General features: G+C 31.6%; 1 protein-coding gene and 1 long non-coding RNA gene across 2 annotated transcripts in view; one reads left to right on the top strand and one right to left on the bottom strand.

The window, feature by feature from the left end:
• The window catches only part of LOC140441834 (uncharacterized), a 57,799-nt gene that overhangs the window by 20,530 nt on the left and 21,451 nt on the right, over positions 1–15,818 (top strand). The gene's annotated exons all lie outside the window — the stretch shown is intronic.
• Positions 10,311–15,818, bottom strand: part of Mid1 (calcium-permeable channel component Mid1) — a 426,078-nt gene continuing 420,570 nt past the window's right edge. The window contains exon 3 of the mRNA XM_072532776.1: positions 10,311–12,925. Coding sequence (XP_072388877.1) covers positions 12,651–12,925 — 275 coding nt within the window. The 3' untranslated portion in view covers positions 10,311–12,650. The remainder of the gene's footprint in view (positions 12,926–15,818) is intronic.

Consider the following 15,818-nt stretch of genomic DNA (forward strand, 5'->3'; position numbering starts at 1 on the left):
AATGTGGCACAAGTATCTACATCTTTAGGTAGATTCAAATGTGTTTTTTTAGAGATATGGAAATCAGAACACCTAAGGCAACTTGATATAGGGTTTAATGAATTGACAAGAAAAGACCTTAAGTGGAACTTTAAAATTAGTTTCAGAATCAGGGTTCATAAATGCAGACTTGTTCTTTTAGTATATTTAACATTTTCAGCAAGCAGTGAGATTTTATCAAGAAACACCTGTTTGGCTTCTTTTTGATAATCAAATTTCACATCGTACCCTACAAGTCATTAATTTCTGAAAAAATCATACTCATCTTGTGACTATTCCATCCCACACAAGTCACAGACTTAAATCGCTTCATAAATGGTTTTTTAGGCCTTTTAAGTCGACTTATAGTCAATTTTGTGACACCTGGCTTGTCAGTCATCCTGTTAAAGTTATTAACCAGACTGACGTAGCTGCTTTGTTTTTAAAAGTTATAAAGTTGCTAACATCGAAAAAGCTGTAAACCCTTTTAAATCGACCGGAATTTTTCCGTTTAACTAATTAATATTTTCAAAAGAAGACTTCTCTCCTATGGTAAGTGACAGACCATACACCCAAAAGCAATTGAACAAGAAATATTAACGGTGTAAGCAGCAGAATCTGTCTCAAACAGAGAAAACTAAAAGGAGATAGAATCTGTTAGTATATGGGAGGAAGTATGTGGAAGTAAAAAAAATTCACTGAAGGTGAATTAGAAGTAATACATTGTGAAATTTCCTTAGATATCAATAATGAAAAAAAAATCAGTAGCTCAGTTAAATTTTGACCTTTTGAACACACCAGTTTTAATCTATGGATCAAGTTGAAATAATAGATGTTCCCGATTCAACATTATTAATGATTAATAAAGATAGTCCAGAAGACAATCACGCTAAACAATTTCCGGCAATATCAACTAACTTTTCTATTGACAACGTTGAGTCATCAACTTAGGTGAAATTAGGATACTACCAAAATGGAATGTTCTGAAGCTCAAAAAAGAAGAGCTCAAAAATTATAAATTTTAACCAGTACGCCCTTTATGGATACTCTTGAGATAATAGAGGCATAAGCTCAAAGAAAAAGTTCCAACAAAAAGAAAGCTGTTAAGATGCAAAGAAAACAGACGTGAAAATGAATGAAGCACAACTTCAGTTTCCGACATAGTGTTTTTATGTCGATGAAACCAGTAACCATAAAGGTGTTTTGGAGACCCCCTGAAGTGAAAAAGAAAATTGCCAAGCCACGAACAAAATCTCTTAATGATTCAAGAAGTGTTAGAGTAACTAAATAAATCTAGATAACTAACATAAAGCTCTATTTACTGAAATGAAAAGTAAGAACTCTAATTGCGCAGAAGTGTGGAACAAAATATATGATCTTCAACTCTCGCAAAAAGTATTTTTGATAACCACGTGAAAATTTCAAACACTTTCTTTTGGCACGTTGCACAAATATTGTTTTTGTAAATATTTTTATACATTTCAACCAATTAATGTTTAAATATAATATTTTAAAAATGCTGCTTTCAATATACCACTTACATGTTATATAAAAATCATGTATTATGCATAATAATGAAATAAACATTAGTTAATATGTACTGCCTCCTTATTTATTATAGATTTAGCAATGAAAGAGACAAATGCAACTTAAGGGAAAAGCTTAGCGTTTAGTGAATAGCTCTCCAGTTATTGCTTTGGGAAGAAAGTGCGACTTAGTAATTTAGCTTATTTTGAATAAGGTTTCAAAAGATTTGGACCGATTTAGATCTTTGGTTTGCATCAACCGGATGTAATTATTGAATTTCATAAGATCTCTCATCGCATTCAAGGTGACTGAACCAATTATTGACGCAGGCCCTATTTTTGACACTTTTTAGAAATTCGTAATTAGCACCTTTGGTATGTAAAAGAAATGTGTGCTTATTCATTAAGAAATACATGCTCCTTTAAAGATAATAGATATACACTAATAGTGAGCTAGTTGGGCGAAACAACGATACAACATCATATCATAATTTTTACGAAAAATGAAAACAAAGAAAAAATATTCAAATAAGAAAGTTTTATAAGAAAACACAAAATAATGCAATAATAATAGAGGATAAAATGGACGAAAAAATATGTCAACCAGTGAAATATGAAAATATAGGAAAAAATAGGAATATATAATATTTATATATATATATATATATATATATATATATATATATATATATATATAGACACTTTAAAATTTTTAGTAAACATAAGCCAAATTGATGAAGATTAAAGATAGACAAATGAAGCATTAGCCTAAATCAAAACATTAAATAAAATCAAGTTAAAAGAGAATAGAGATAACATTCGCGAAAACTCTTCAAAGGCAATTACTAAACGGCAGCGAGATACTAAGAGACCACAAGAAAAGATAGCCATATAATGTAAATGGAGGAGACTTTTTAAACAGAGAGGTGTCTATTGAAATAGTCGGATTGATATGAAAAGGATAACATGGGAATACCTAAATCGTTGTTTGTTGAGAAAATACAGTGGTTATATTTCTAATTTACCACATTAGATGTCTTTTTTAATTAGCAATATTAAAATATGAATTAATTTTTATTGAAAATTTATTGTTGAAGCGTCAATTATTGGTACAACTACCTTATGGCAAACAAACTCACTGTATCAAATAAAAACTCATAAAAAATTAGTAAATACATCTTCAACATCAACAACTATATAGTAAAATTTTATACTTTTGCAACAGCCATTTTAAAAAAATGAGAGTCAGTTAATACCAAACTCCTTCCTATATTTTCCAGTACATTGGTAGGTATACGAAAACGTGTTTTCTGCCTATTAGTCATACAAAAATACCGAATAATTGACAAAAAATGTCGGTATTTCCCTGACTCCACATCAAATGCAGTCCTAGACAAATTCTATGTGCTTAAATATTATAATTTTTTTTTCTAAAAAAGAATACCAAGTAGCCAACTAGATCTGTCTGCGTAGCATGAAATTAAAAGTTCCAACGTTAAAATATAGATGATTTTCACTCTATTCCTCGATTTAAATTTTATTATGTATAAGCTTACGGTAAGAGTTATAAAGTGGTTGAAAAAGAATTCTGCCAAACGACCAACAATTTACCAAGGACAAAACTATTTTACTTACAAAGCAAAATTTTAACATAGTACGTGCATATTAAAAATAAAAACTTTCGCATGTTTTAAATTAGTATTTAGTAAATGTTAAATTGAGGTAATTCATTGGGGAAATAGTCCAAAATTAAAGTAAACTATTTCTTGGGTATAAAAGACCCAAGTCTTCCAAGACCAAACATCTTCATATAAAATACAAGTGCTACTAAGCAGCTTCTTTGTGCTTAATCGTGAATCAATTGAATTGGACGCATTATTATTATATAGTTATTTAATTAAATAGGAAACCTACTTGTGACTCTTCTTCTTCTTCTTCTTCATCTAGCCATTCACGTCCACATCTGAACATAAGCCTCTTCAAGTCTTCCTTTCCATTGTTTTTTGTTGTACGCTACTTGTAGCCATTTTTTCCCGGCAGTCCTTTTCAGATCATCTATCCATCTCATAGGAGGTCTGCCTCTGGGTCTTTTGTGTCGGTATGGTCTCCAGGTTAAAATTGATCTGTGCCATTTGTTTAGATCGCTCCTAGCTACATGTCCAGCGTATTTCCATTTCAACTTTAATGATTTTTGCACCACATCGGTGACTTTGGTTTTCTGTCTTATCCATGTGTTTGTTTTCTTGTCCTTAAGTGATATACCTAGCATTGCTCTTTCCATCGCGTGTTGAGTGACTCTAAGTATATTCATGTTCTTTTTTGTGATTGTCCATGTTTGTGCCGCATAAGTTAATATCGGAATAATGCATGCATCAAAAACTTTAGATCTAAGATGTAATTGGATTTGTTGATTTCTGAGTATATAGTTCAGTTTACCAAATGCTGCCCAAGCTAACTTTCTTCTTCTTTTTATTTCTTCAGTTTGAATTTCCCTATTTAGTATTATTTTTTGTCCTAAGTATATATATTCTTCAACTTTTTCTATAACTTTATCGTTTATTATTGTCACGGTGTCTTCGGAGTGCATGACTTTTGTTTTGTTTAAATTCATTTTCAGTCCTATTTTAGAAGATTCGGTATGTAGTTCTAAAAGCATGATTTGCATTTCTTGTAGGTCAGTAGCTATCAGGATTATGTCATCTGCAAATCGTAGATTACTGAGGTAGCGGCCATTGATGTTTATTCCCTTATATTTCCAATTTAGGTTTTTAAAAACGTCCTCCAAAACTAAGGTGAACAGTTTGGGTGATAAAGTATCTCCTTGTTTGACTCCCCTGTTTAATGGTACAGGGTTCGTGTGTTCATTTTCATTTAGGTAGTATGTAGCTGTAGCTTGGTTTATAGTTTCTTTTATTAAGTTAATATATCTGCTGTCTATTCTACAATTTTGCATTGCGTTTATTACGGCCGTGTGTTCTATGGTATCGAAAGCTTTTTCGTAGTCTACAAATGCTAGGAAAACTGGAAACTTGTATTCGTTACATTTTTCTATTAATATTTTTGTGGTTAACAGGTGATCGGAAGTTGAATAGCCTTTTCTAAAACCTGCCTGTTCATATGGTTGGTATTCGTCTAATTTCCTTGTTAGTCGAGTAGTTATGACTTTGGTGAGTATTTTAAACAGGTGTGACAGTAGACTGATGGGTCTGTAGTTTTCCAATTTTCGACTATCACCTTTCTTGTGTAATAAGATTACTTTAGAGTTGTTCCAGCTCTTAGGGACTTTGCCCTGATGTAAACAACTGTCCACAAGCTTAGTTACAATTGCAATTAGTTCCTTACCTCCTTCTAATATCATATCTGTGGTAATACTATCTTCTCCTGCAGCTTTATTTCTCTTCATGTTTTCCAATGCTGTAGTTACCTCTGAAATTGTTACTTTTGCCATTATTTCTGATCCAACATTTTTTATTGACTCTACATAAGTAATATTAGTTTCAATCTGTTTGTTTTATTCAAGTAAACCTGTCTGTCTAACACTACATCGATGTACACCAACGCAGACCTCATCACACTCTTGTATATCTTTCCTTTCAGCCCTTCCACGATTTTTCGATCACAACCAACCAGTCTGTATCCTGTGGGCAATATTCAGATCAAGTGTACTATTTTCCGTTGTGTAGGAGCTAAGGTATTTAAACTCTCATACTTGTTCTAGTTTTTCCCCAAGCAATCTTCGATATTCCCAACCATTCCTGTTCCTTCCAACCACACATACTTCGATTTCGACCTGTTAACCTTAAATCCTTAATCTTCAATAGATTCTCTAACCCTCCAACTTTCGACCATTTCTTTGCTGTTTCCATTTGCCTTCCCATTTTATAAATCGTTTGTTCTATTTAAGATATATGGGAGCTAGAGATCGTAATACTGGGTGTGATGCTACTATTTTCTTATTCGAAGTCGAAAAACTTTAGCTTTAACTTATTTTTTAGACTTTTATTGATTGATTCAAACATATTCTCATAATAGTATATACCTATTTATCGCATCCTTAGTTTTCTTTGTATTTACCAGCATTTTATATTGTTAAATTATTTATATTTATTGACCTGTTTTGTTTGCATTACTTAATATAACTCAATTTGTCATGGTTAGTAAATTTTGCAAAATATTTAAATTAATATTTGCAAAGTATTATGCTCTAAAAATCAATAACCGTTTGCATACGATTTGAAAGGGAAAGGAACAAATTTTAAATAAAAACTCGAGAAATACGTTCATATTCTTCACGAGGCATGTTTTGAGGTTTTGCAAGACTTTATGAATGACCTGATTGACTTCTAACCCTACGATTAAGTTCATCCCAAATATGTTCAATATTTTTCAGATCAGGGCTGCAGGCTGGCTATTCTATAGTATTCATTTCTACTTCCCCCATATAATTTACCACGATTCTTGCAGTATGCGGCCGTGCATTATTATGCATAAAGACGAAATTGTCCCCAATAAAGGGATCAAATGAAACTACTGCTTCTGCCAAAACATCCTCTATACACCGATGAGCATTCAGGGAGCCATTGATGAAAATAAGGTCAGTTCGAGCTTCCCATTAGAATTCAGCCCAAAACCATGACACCACCGTCGCCAAACTTTCTTCTTTGGAACATATTAGCTTGAGAATATCTTTCATTTCTTTATCTCCAAACCATCTCTCGACCAACATCAGACTTCAAACAGAACCGCGAATCATTAATAAAGAGAATTCGGCTCCAATTCTGTTTATCCCAGTGTTGATATTGTCGAGCAAAAATTAATCGATTCCTACAGTGTCTGGGTTGTAATTCGGGAACAATAGCCGGCCTGCTTGCCATGCTCTTTCATTGAGGTGTCTTCTAACCGTCCTCTCACTTACATTCACATTTCGAACCTCCTGCAGACGGTTTCTTGCAGCAATTGCAGTGGAATGGAGTTTTCTTAAAAGTTCCATCACAATAAAACGATCATTTTTTTGCGAGGTAACACTGGAACCAGGTCGATGAGTATGTACCATCTCTATAAAGCGATGGAAAGCTCACCGTACTGTAGTTCTCGGAATACCCTAGGTTTTGGATGTATAAACTGGACTTTTTCCGTCTTGTAGCAATGCAATAATTCGAGCAACATCTACTGTAAATGTTGCTCGAATTATTGCATTGCATTGTTGTTGTACTGTAGTACCATATCTTATCACGTAATAATTATTCACTTAGTCGAATTCCACTTTTGAAAAGCTAAATTACTGTTTATTTAAATGTTTTTAACTTAGAAGATAAACAGCGACTACAGAAAACAACGGCATTAGCGACAAAACTGTCAAAACAAGCATACATGATCGCAATAAATATTTAAATTGAGACGCAATAAAAAACAGTGCATAAAACTTCAAATGAATTTTTATTTTCGGAAATTTATAGAGTGGCCACTTTTTTTGCCGTTCAGTGTATATCTCATGGTCTTGTATTATTGTTTCCATAATTTTCTTATAACTACAGAAAAGTTTCATCTCAAAGACTGGCCATTCCTTCCATTTTTTAGTCAATTTTTGTATGTTTATGTCAATGTAATAATAGTCAACATAATGTTGACTATTATTACAAATACTACATGCAATTTTATATAAAAATTTCCCCCAGTTAATGACTTTCAATATAGCTATATGATAACATTATTAGAAACTTTCTGATCTAAACATTAAAAGAGTTCAAGTAGCACATCTTTTATTGTACAATGCAAGCACAAAATAAAATATAAAATTCATAATACTGTCTGATTTCAAACAGAACTGCAGATACAATCCATGTTAGAAAACTACTATGACAAGGAGATGTCTTATCATGTACCCTACCCAATATTACTCTAGAAAAAAATTAGAAAAACATTAGAAAATTGGTCAATACCAGAGGAAAAATAACAAAAAGTAATTTTACGTTTCCTAACGACGTCAATATCACAGCTAGAAGTGGAAGAGATGTGATAGAAGCGGCCTAATATGAAAAACAGTGTAGAAGAGCGGTCTAAAACTTATGCCAGCTGTGCGTTAGCTGACAAGTTAGTAGAACTAAGGTCTAGCTCTAAAACATACGGTAGGAGAATATAACTTTGTAAGCGTGAAGGACTTCGCATATCTGGGTTTGCTAGTTACACCAAACAACATAGTTAGGGACAACAACATAGTTGGTGAGTTTATAACTAAGTAATGCTCTTTATAAGGCTAATGTTAATAAGCGGATTAGAAATATATTTGTCACAGAAAATATAATTTCGAATACTACATACGAAGTTGGAATTGATAAACATTTTAAAGCAGGACAAGATTCATACAGAAGAGTTGAGCTAATGATGAATATAATGATAATATACAGTTTATTCTTCATTACAGGGTCTAGGCTTTTGTTGCTTGTCTTTGCATCAAACTTCGGTTTCTCCTTTGATGTAGCCTTTTGATGTAAATTTCTCCTCTATTTTGGTTTGTAAATTAATATTCGTTTACTTACTTAATGTTCACCTATTCTGTTTATATGTTTTCCATTGTGTACTGTATGGTAATATTTTCAGATTGATCTAGTAGGTAATCACTTCTTAATTTCTCTGGATATGAAGTCTTTTAATCCTTTTCATCATCATCATAATCACCCAGCCCTTTGCGTCCACTGCTAGGTATAGGCCTCCCTCATTTTTGTCCATTGTGCTCTATCTTGAGCACTTTTCATCCAATTTCTTGACATTTTCTTGAGATCGTCAGTACAACGAGTAGGGAGTCTTTTTCTACTTCTTTTCCATCTTTCTTTACTGATTTGGGCGACGCATCCGGCAATTTCAGTGTGGCAATTCGGGAAATTACATCGGTAACTCCTGTTCTTCGTCTTAAGTCTTCATTTCTAACTCGATCACGAAGCGATATACTCAGCATTGACCTTTCCATTGTCCTCTGAGCTATTTGCAGCGTTTTAGAAGTTGTCAATATCAAAGTGTCGGCACCATAGGTCATCACAAGCAACACACATTGGTCAAATGGTTTACGTTTGAATGCCTTTTACCCTTAAATTTCATTTCGCTAGCTTATATTCCAGAGTTATCTTTTTGCGTCATAACCCAGCTGTTCCATCAATACAACAGAGTTGGTGTGTGATCGATCAATGTATTAAAAATGTATTGTTTCCCTTTGTTCAAAATTTTGTGAATTGTTCCACATGTATATTGAAAATTGTCAATGTATAATTAATGTCTTTACCTTTGTAGAAAAATTATATAACACCTTAGTTCATTCAAATGGCTCACTTGTTTTAGTGGATGCTTAAATTATTATTTTTGTTCTTGGAGTATCTACCTTCGAATACCAAAATTTTCCTTTTTTTCTTGTTATTGTCTTGTTTTTTTTTAGCTGTAACCTTCAAACAGCACATTATTATGTCGAATCTTTGTTTTCAATTGCTAATGGTTTTTTTTAGATTAAATAGCTGAAAATTCTATAATAATCAGTTGTATTCCACTGCCTTTTGTGATTATATTATACAATTGAAAGTATATTATTATTTTGGTTTTATTTTCAAGAAATAATAAAAACTACGTTGGCTTGAACAACAAATAAAAAAATAATATAATATGCAACATAATATTTATTATTTTTAATGGGAATTTACCACAATTTCAGTTGAAAATACATTGATACCTACGTTCCGATTTCCACGTCTGTAACTTGTGGTTAATTTCCATTTAATATACTAAATACCATTAAAATGGCACATGAAAATAGCTTCCGAAATATAACAGAATAATCTAGTTTTAGGTAAAAACTCCAAAAATGGTTAAGCCAATAACTTAAAAGGCGTTTTTTAGGATATTTAACAAATTTTAGTATTACGTAGCTTAAGTTTAAACTTACATTGGTAAAATAAATAGAAAACACTTGGCAATATTGTTTAAGTTTTTTGGCATCATCATTGATTTTCAACCAAATATAAATGTATTATTACTACTTATTCTAATGTCGTTGTACCTTTTACATATTTTAACGCTCATAACTTCCATATTATAAAATGGAAACTGTTTTTTATGTACAATCGCCGTGGAATTGACTTTCTAAACTTCGACAGACAATTTGCATTAAGTCTGAAAAGCGTATTAGAAAGTTCTTTTATAAATTCTTACAAATGTTAATAAACGTATGTTATTTGTAAGTACCAGTGTATATTGTATTAAATGAAACTACATGATATTCATACAATACACTCCCAACATTAAACAACAAATTATACATTTGGAGAGAACAGGAGAACAGTTCTTCAACCTCTTATGTTTGAATTGATAATCAGCAGAGTGTTATGCCGTCATTTCAGGCTCCAATTCCTTCATCAGATACTCGGGCTGCCAACGAATGTCTCCCAATTTTAATACATCGAAGCAATTGTGAGCTTGTGTTAGTTGTGAACTTTTGCACATTTCGTATAGCACAAAGACAGAAACCTATATCATTAGGTCGTTTTGTGAATTGTCACTTGAATGTTAAACAACTAGGAAACATTCGTTTGCCTTCCGCCTTTGATTTTTTATCCAGCCCGAGTGTCTAATGAAGGCATAAAAGCATGAAATGACAGCATAACACTGCTGATAATTAATTCAAACACAAAAGGTTCACGAATTGTTCGCCTTTGTCATATATCGGCTTTTAATACATCGAAGAAATAGCTAAGCTTTCGCTTGGAGATGTGATATATATATATATATATATATATATATATATATATATATATATATATATATATATATATATATATATATACAGGTTATTGTAACGCTCAAGATAGGTTTGATTTATTTAGGGAACCAAAATTCCCTCAAATTATGGTGTTTTATGATTGTGCTGTACTTACATTTGAATTGGAATATCACTTAAATTTTAAAATCCCATAATGGTTCTAAGTGAGACTATTGAGTCTTTGTTTATAGTTGGAAATTCGTTGTACAAATACACATTAGTGAAAATCATCCATTGTTTTATTGATTTGCATGTATAAAATGGTCGTATGGCTTTTGTCTTTAAATCACATAGGTACAATATTTTTAATTACATATTTAGCAACAATTTGTAATAGAAAGAACGTCTTATACAAAAATATAAAATGAGTTACACACAGTAATCTTAGAAAGTAATGAAAATGTATTGTGCGCATTTTATTATATTCTTTATTGAATGATACTCTTTATTTTTTGAACAGATATATCGACAGGTCACAAGATATATTCGGTATACAGAAGCAAATGTTTTTTAATATATCTTAAATTTCTGTACAAATATACACAACCTTTACTATTCTCATAATTTCGGTAAAATTCCAGAATCATGCAACATAATCAACGTATTTAATAAAAAATTAACATAGATACCTAAACTGTTTTTTACAACATTATCGATTTTTGGGGGCCTGCGTAGCGCAAGCGGTAGGATGCTTGCCTCGCATGCCGGTGGTCCGGAGTTCGAATCCTACCGCCGGCAAGAATAACTAGACATTTTTAAAAACCAGGGGTAATAATTTTCTACAACAAAATGACATTTTTAGTATAATAACAGTACTGATTTTGAATTATTTCCAAAAAGAGGAAGTTCAGTTACCCTTTTATTTTAATGATGAATGAAAAAAACAATATAAGCGATAAGTGATACCCAATTATTTTTGATTGGTATTAATTTAATACCTTATTATTGCTGTATAACTGCTAAAACGCGTACGTTTTTTTAACACGAGTGATTCTCATTATTTTAAAAGATCTCAATGATTCTGGAAATTTACCGATATTAAAGAAGTCATTTGTTTAAGGCATCTTAATCTGGAAATATCTTTGATTCTAGACAATTGGTTATTAAAATATAAAACGACATTTTTACATTAAAATAAATTACTCGTCTTGTATGTCTAGCATCAAAGCTGCTTAAAATAAGCTTTTCGTATTGTTCTTCAATTTCTGTGTTTAAAAATATGAAATACCTTTTTTGTTTTCTGAAAGTATCCTGTCGTCGATATAGATTACCTTTGTTATATAAATGGGGAGCAATGTACAGATATACGTACGTTTATTAAATGTAGGTAGTTAAAACTGTACGTTATAGTTTATTTGAACACTTTTTACGATAAAATTAAATTAATTATCCTATTACGATTATTGCAATAATTTTCTATATCTTTAGGAAAATCCTAGATCCGTTGCTGCTCTGCATTTTTACAAAATTATAAACCCAAACTAATACAAATTGATATATTTTAATTACCTAATTAAAATTCATCTATAAAACAAAATTGTTAATAAATTATTGTTGATAGAAAATTGTGTTTATAATTTAAATAAGAGTTGACTCTTTTTGGGCTATTAGGCCCTCGATATCTATTGTTATAGTTGAAATTATAAACAAATGTGTTACTGGTATTGGTAATTGATAAAATAGAATGATGAAGAATAGTTTACCGTCTATGGTTTGGTATGGTTTGTTTTATGCTTTATGTTTAATGGGTAATTTCTACTATAAAACGAATAAAATTCAGATTTCACAAATATTTGTTTAATATGTAATCTGTTTATTTATTAGAACAATTTTTTTGTTGGACTTTGTATATTTTAAATTTTAATACAAGCATATAGTAAACTCACAACCTTTCTCTTACATGGTTACTTAAAAATATTAACCAGGATATTCAATCTTGATCTTAATAGCCCAAAATGTGTAATTGTAATTAGTTGAGAAGGTAATAAAACTTCAATAGAACTAATATAGAATATAGAATAATATAGAATTTGGTGTTTTGGCTTATAATTATTTGCAAAAGATCTAGGAAGTGAATCGTCTAAACCTGCCACCATAGGTCTTAAGGTGTGTCATTGGAAAAATTGAGCAACATGCACGACCACAGACAGACCTGTTTGAGCCATCCAGTATCAGAACACATATCGCCTAAAACTTCTACAAATTCTATGAGCACGAATGTCTCCATACGTTCGAGAACCGGATCATCGTCCGAATACCGTATTCGCACATAACCAACAAAGTAACCAGTCTTTCTGTCTGTAAGAATGTTATCCATGCTGTCCATAGAAGAAACACTTTATTAAAAGTCCGTGGTGAAGAACCCCCTTAAAGGGGCTCGACGAGTTGGGAGGCCGCCCTGGACAGTGCTCACAAACGCTTAATAAATCTCTGTGTTGTCGTTCGTCCTCTCTTTCGATGTTTTCTTCTTGGAGCTGCTGTTTATCTGCACCCCTTGCCGCCGAAAAGCAATAGTTATAACAGCAATCGTCTTCTCCTCGAGATGATTTCAGTCTCTGTGCACCGATTTCACGTATAATGGGATCTAAAACATATATAAATATATTAAATAAACTTACAAAAAATATAATTATTTATATAAAATAAAAATTAAATTTCGTAACATAAATATAATGCTCAACAGCTATACTGGGAGCGGTATTATTGCGAGGAAGTCCAATAGGGATGTTCACTAATTTTTAAATATTGTTAAATTCAATAGGTTATAAGATATATAAAAACATAGCAAACATAAAATTGTTTAAAAATATATATTTCTTAAGATAAATCAATTCTTAATTTCAATTCTGATTGAAGCTAGAAAAACGGCTCCTCGCAGCGAGGCTACGGTGTGTGACGTCAGCAGTCGTATCGACAACTTATTTTGTATACGTATTTACGAAGTGTGACCAGTTTTTTAAGTATTTGATCACCGATAATGAAGCCGAATAAGTGGTGTTTTGTTCCTGGGTGTCTAAATACATCTAAAAACAATTCTGAGAAGATTTTTATTATAGTTCCAAATAATTTAACACCATATTCACTTAAAATTGTCAAACCACAGGTTTTTATATCTGTACCTCGGAGGGATACAACACTATGTTCATTTTTTCAATTTTGACACTTTTACAGACTAATAATTAACTTTTATAACTTTATTTAAAGGAATAGAGCACTAGGTCCTAAACCATTTGCCGATAAAGAAAGTGACCTTTAAAAGAACACCAAGGCCATTTTTACTTAGAGGGATAAAACACCATGTACACTTAATGTTTTGTCCCTCTAAGCATGTGAATTACCGCCGCGCATATCTCTATGATGAGAGGTAGACTGTTAGTGATCTAATAATACTTTTGCCATTTATGGTGTGTTTACAGTGGTTTGTTACTAATAATAAGAACAATGAACCATAATTCTCGTAGGAGAAAGATTTTTATAGTACCTACTAAAAAGTTCTGCGAATTCTTCTACTGAATTTACAGATAAGCTACCTTTTTGCTTATTATTTTTAAATTATTAAAAAGCATAACCTCGAAAAAGGGTAATGTAGTGATTTGATACCAACCTTAGACTAGCAATATTATTAAATCTTTTACAACCAATATTATACGCCTTGTTTAATTTCAGAATCAAATAATACACCAAGCAATGATGTTTTAAATGAAGAGCATATTATTAGAGATGCCTTGAGTTTTGATAACGAAGATCAGTCTGATATAGACAAAAGTTCTGATAAACTATTTGTAGTGGAAATGAAATAAGATCTGCATTACTAAAATGGGCAGATACCGTCATTCCTGACAGTAACATAGAAGAAATCATACTATGGTCTTACAAATGTTACGGCCAGAATAAAAATGTTAGCATTAATACTTGTTTAAAAAGTAAAAATTATCATCCAGAAGTTTCTACTAAAGAGTAATACCCACATGGAGGCGAACACTGTCCATGCGCTGATAGAGCGAAAGAGAAAAAACTGACCATTTCTATTTACACGCCCTGGGACTGGCAGCAGTTAGTCAGACAAACCTCAATGAAATATACCGTACATAATATGGAACTAGAAGATTTTAAAAATTTAAGGTCTTTGTATGATGTCAAAACATCTTAAAATCCGCCTTTGATTAATAGAAAAGAGACATTAACAAACAACAAATTCTTCTGTCAAACTGTGTTTAACTGCAAGTTAAATAAAACAGCATTGGAACTCTGTTTTTAAAAAGTAATTTTCATGACGAAAACCAGGAGATTGACTTTGTTAGGTTTCGAAGGCGACACCTTACATTGCCAAAAAATTTGCAACTGGTATCACAAAGTTCAATACTTATACCACAACAAAAGTATAACGATCTATTGGCATCACTGTCATATGTTCCTACATTTTGCCATGATTTTTATCAAAACTTAAAGCATACCTACTAGTAATACTAATAGTGACTATCCAGAAGGAGACTTACTTGAGAATGACTGAGTGGTTTGGACTTAAAATGCCATTTTGGTTAAATACATAGATGTATTATTTGTATTTGTAAAGGTAAATTGTATGGTTAAATAAATTTTATCAGTAAAAGTCAAATAGGATTGTAGTTTTTACCCCATAGAATACCCCATACTAATTCTTACAGTACAATAACTTTATTAGATGGATACAACACCATGTCCGTTAAAAGGGTTAAAAAACACAGGAACAAATTTGTTTTTAATTATAACAAGTTTTAAAAGTTTTAAAAATGAACATAGTGTTGATTCCTTCCGAGGTACAGATATTTGCATTTCTTTTTTTTCTAACTTGCATAATAACTGCCTTTTCTAGTTTTTTCCTCTCTTTGTAGCAAACACCACTTATTTGGCTTCATTATCACTGTATAAATACTTAAAGAACTGGTTACACTTCGTAAATACGTATACACAACAAGTTGTCGATACGACTGCTGACGTCACACACCGTAGCCTCGCTGCGAGGAGCCGTTTTTCTAGCCTCCATCAAAATTAAAATTAAGAATTGATTTATCTTAAAAAATATATATTTTTAAACAATTTCATGTTTACTATATTTTTATATATTTTATAATCTATTGAATTTAACTGAATTTAACTATATTTAAAAATTAGTGAACATCCCTATTACTCATTTGACGTAAGATAGACAAAAAAAAATTAACGCAAAAGTTGGAGCATAGATAGGAATATAATTTAAAATATTGAAGCGAAGCTTCTATACTGGTGTTGTATTACTTTATTTCTCTATCGTAAAATCATGAGGCGAGCGTCACGGAATAGGCGCCACGAGAAAGCGTCACGGGTAGCGTCATATAACAGCGGTTCTTGACATCGATTAACTACTCCATCTATGCTGTAGATATAATCACCAACAATAGAACAGATTTAGAACATTAAAGCACGGTTAAAAACAATGAAAGCTGTGAACAAAAAGTTCG

Source organism: Diabrotica undecimpunctata, chromosome 5, assembly GCF_040954645.1.
Source record: "Diabrotica undecimpunctata isolate CICGRU chromosome 5, icDiaUnde3, whole genome shotgun sequence".
In the NCBI taxonomy this organism is placed as follows: domain Eukaryota; kingdom Metazoa; phylum Arthropoda; class Insecta; order Coleoptera; family Chrysomelidae; genus Diabrotica; species Diabrotica undecimpunctata.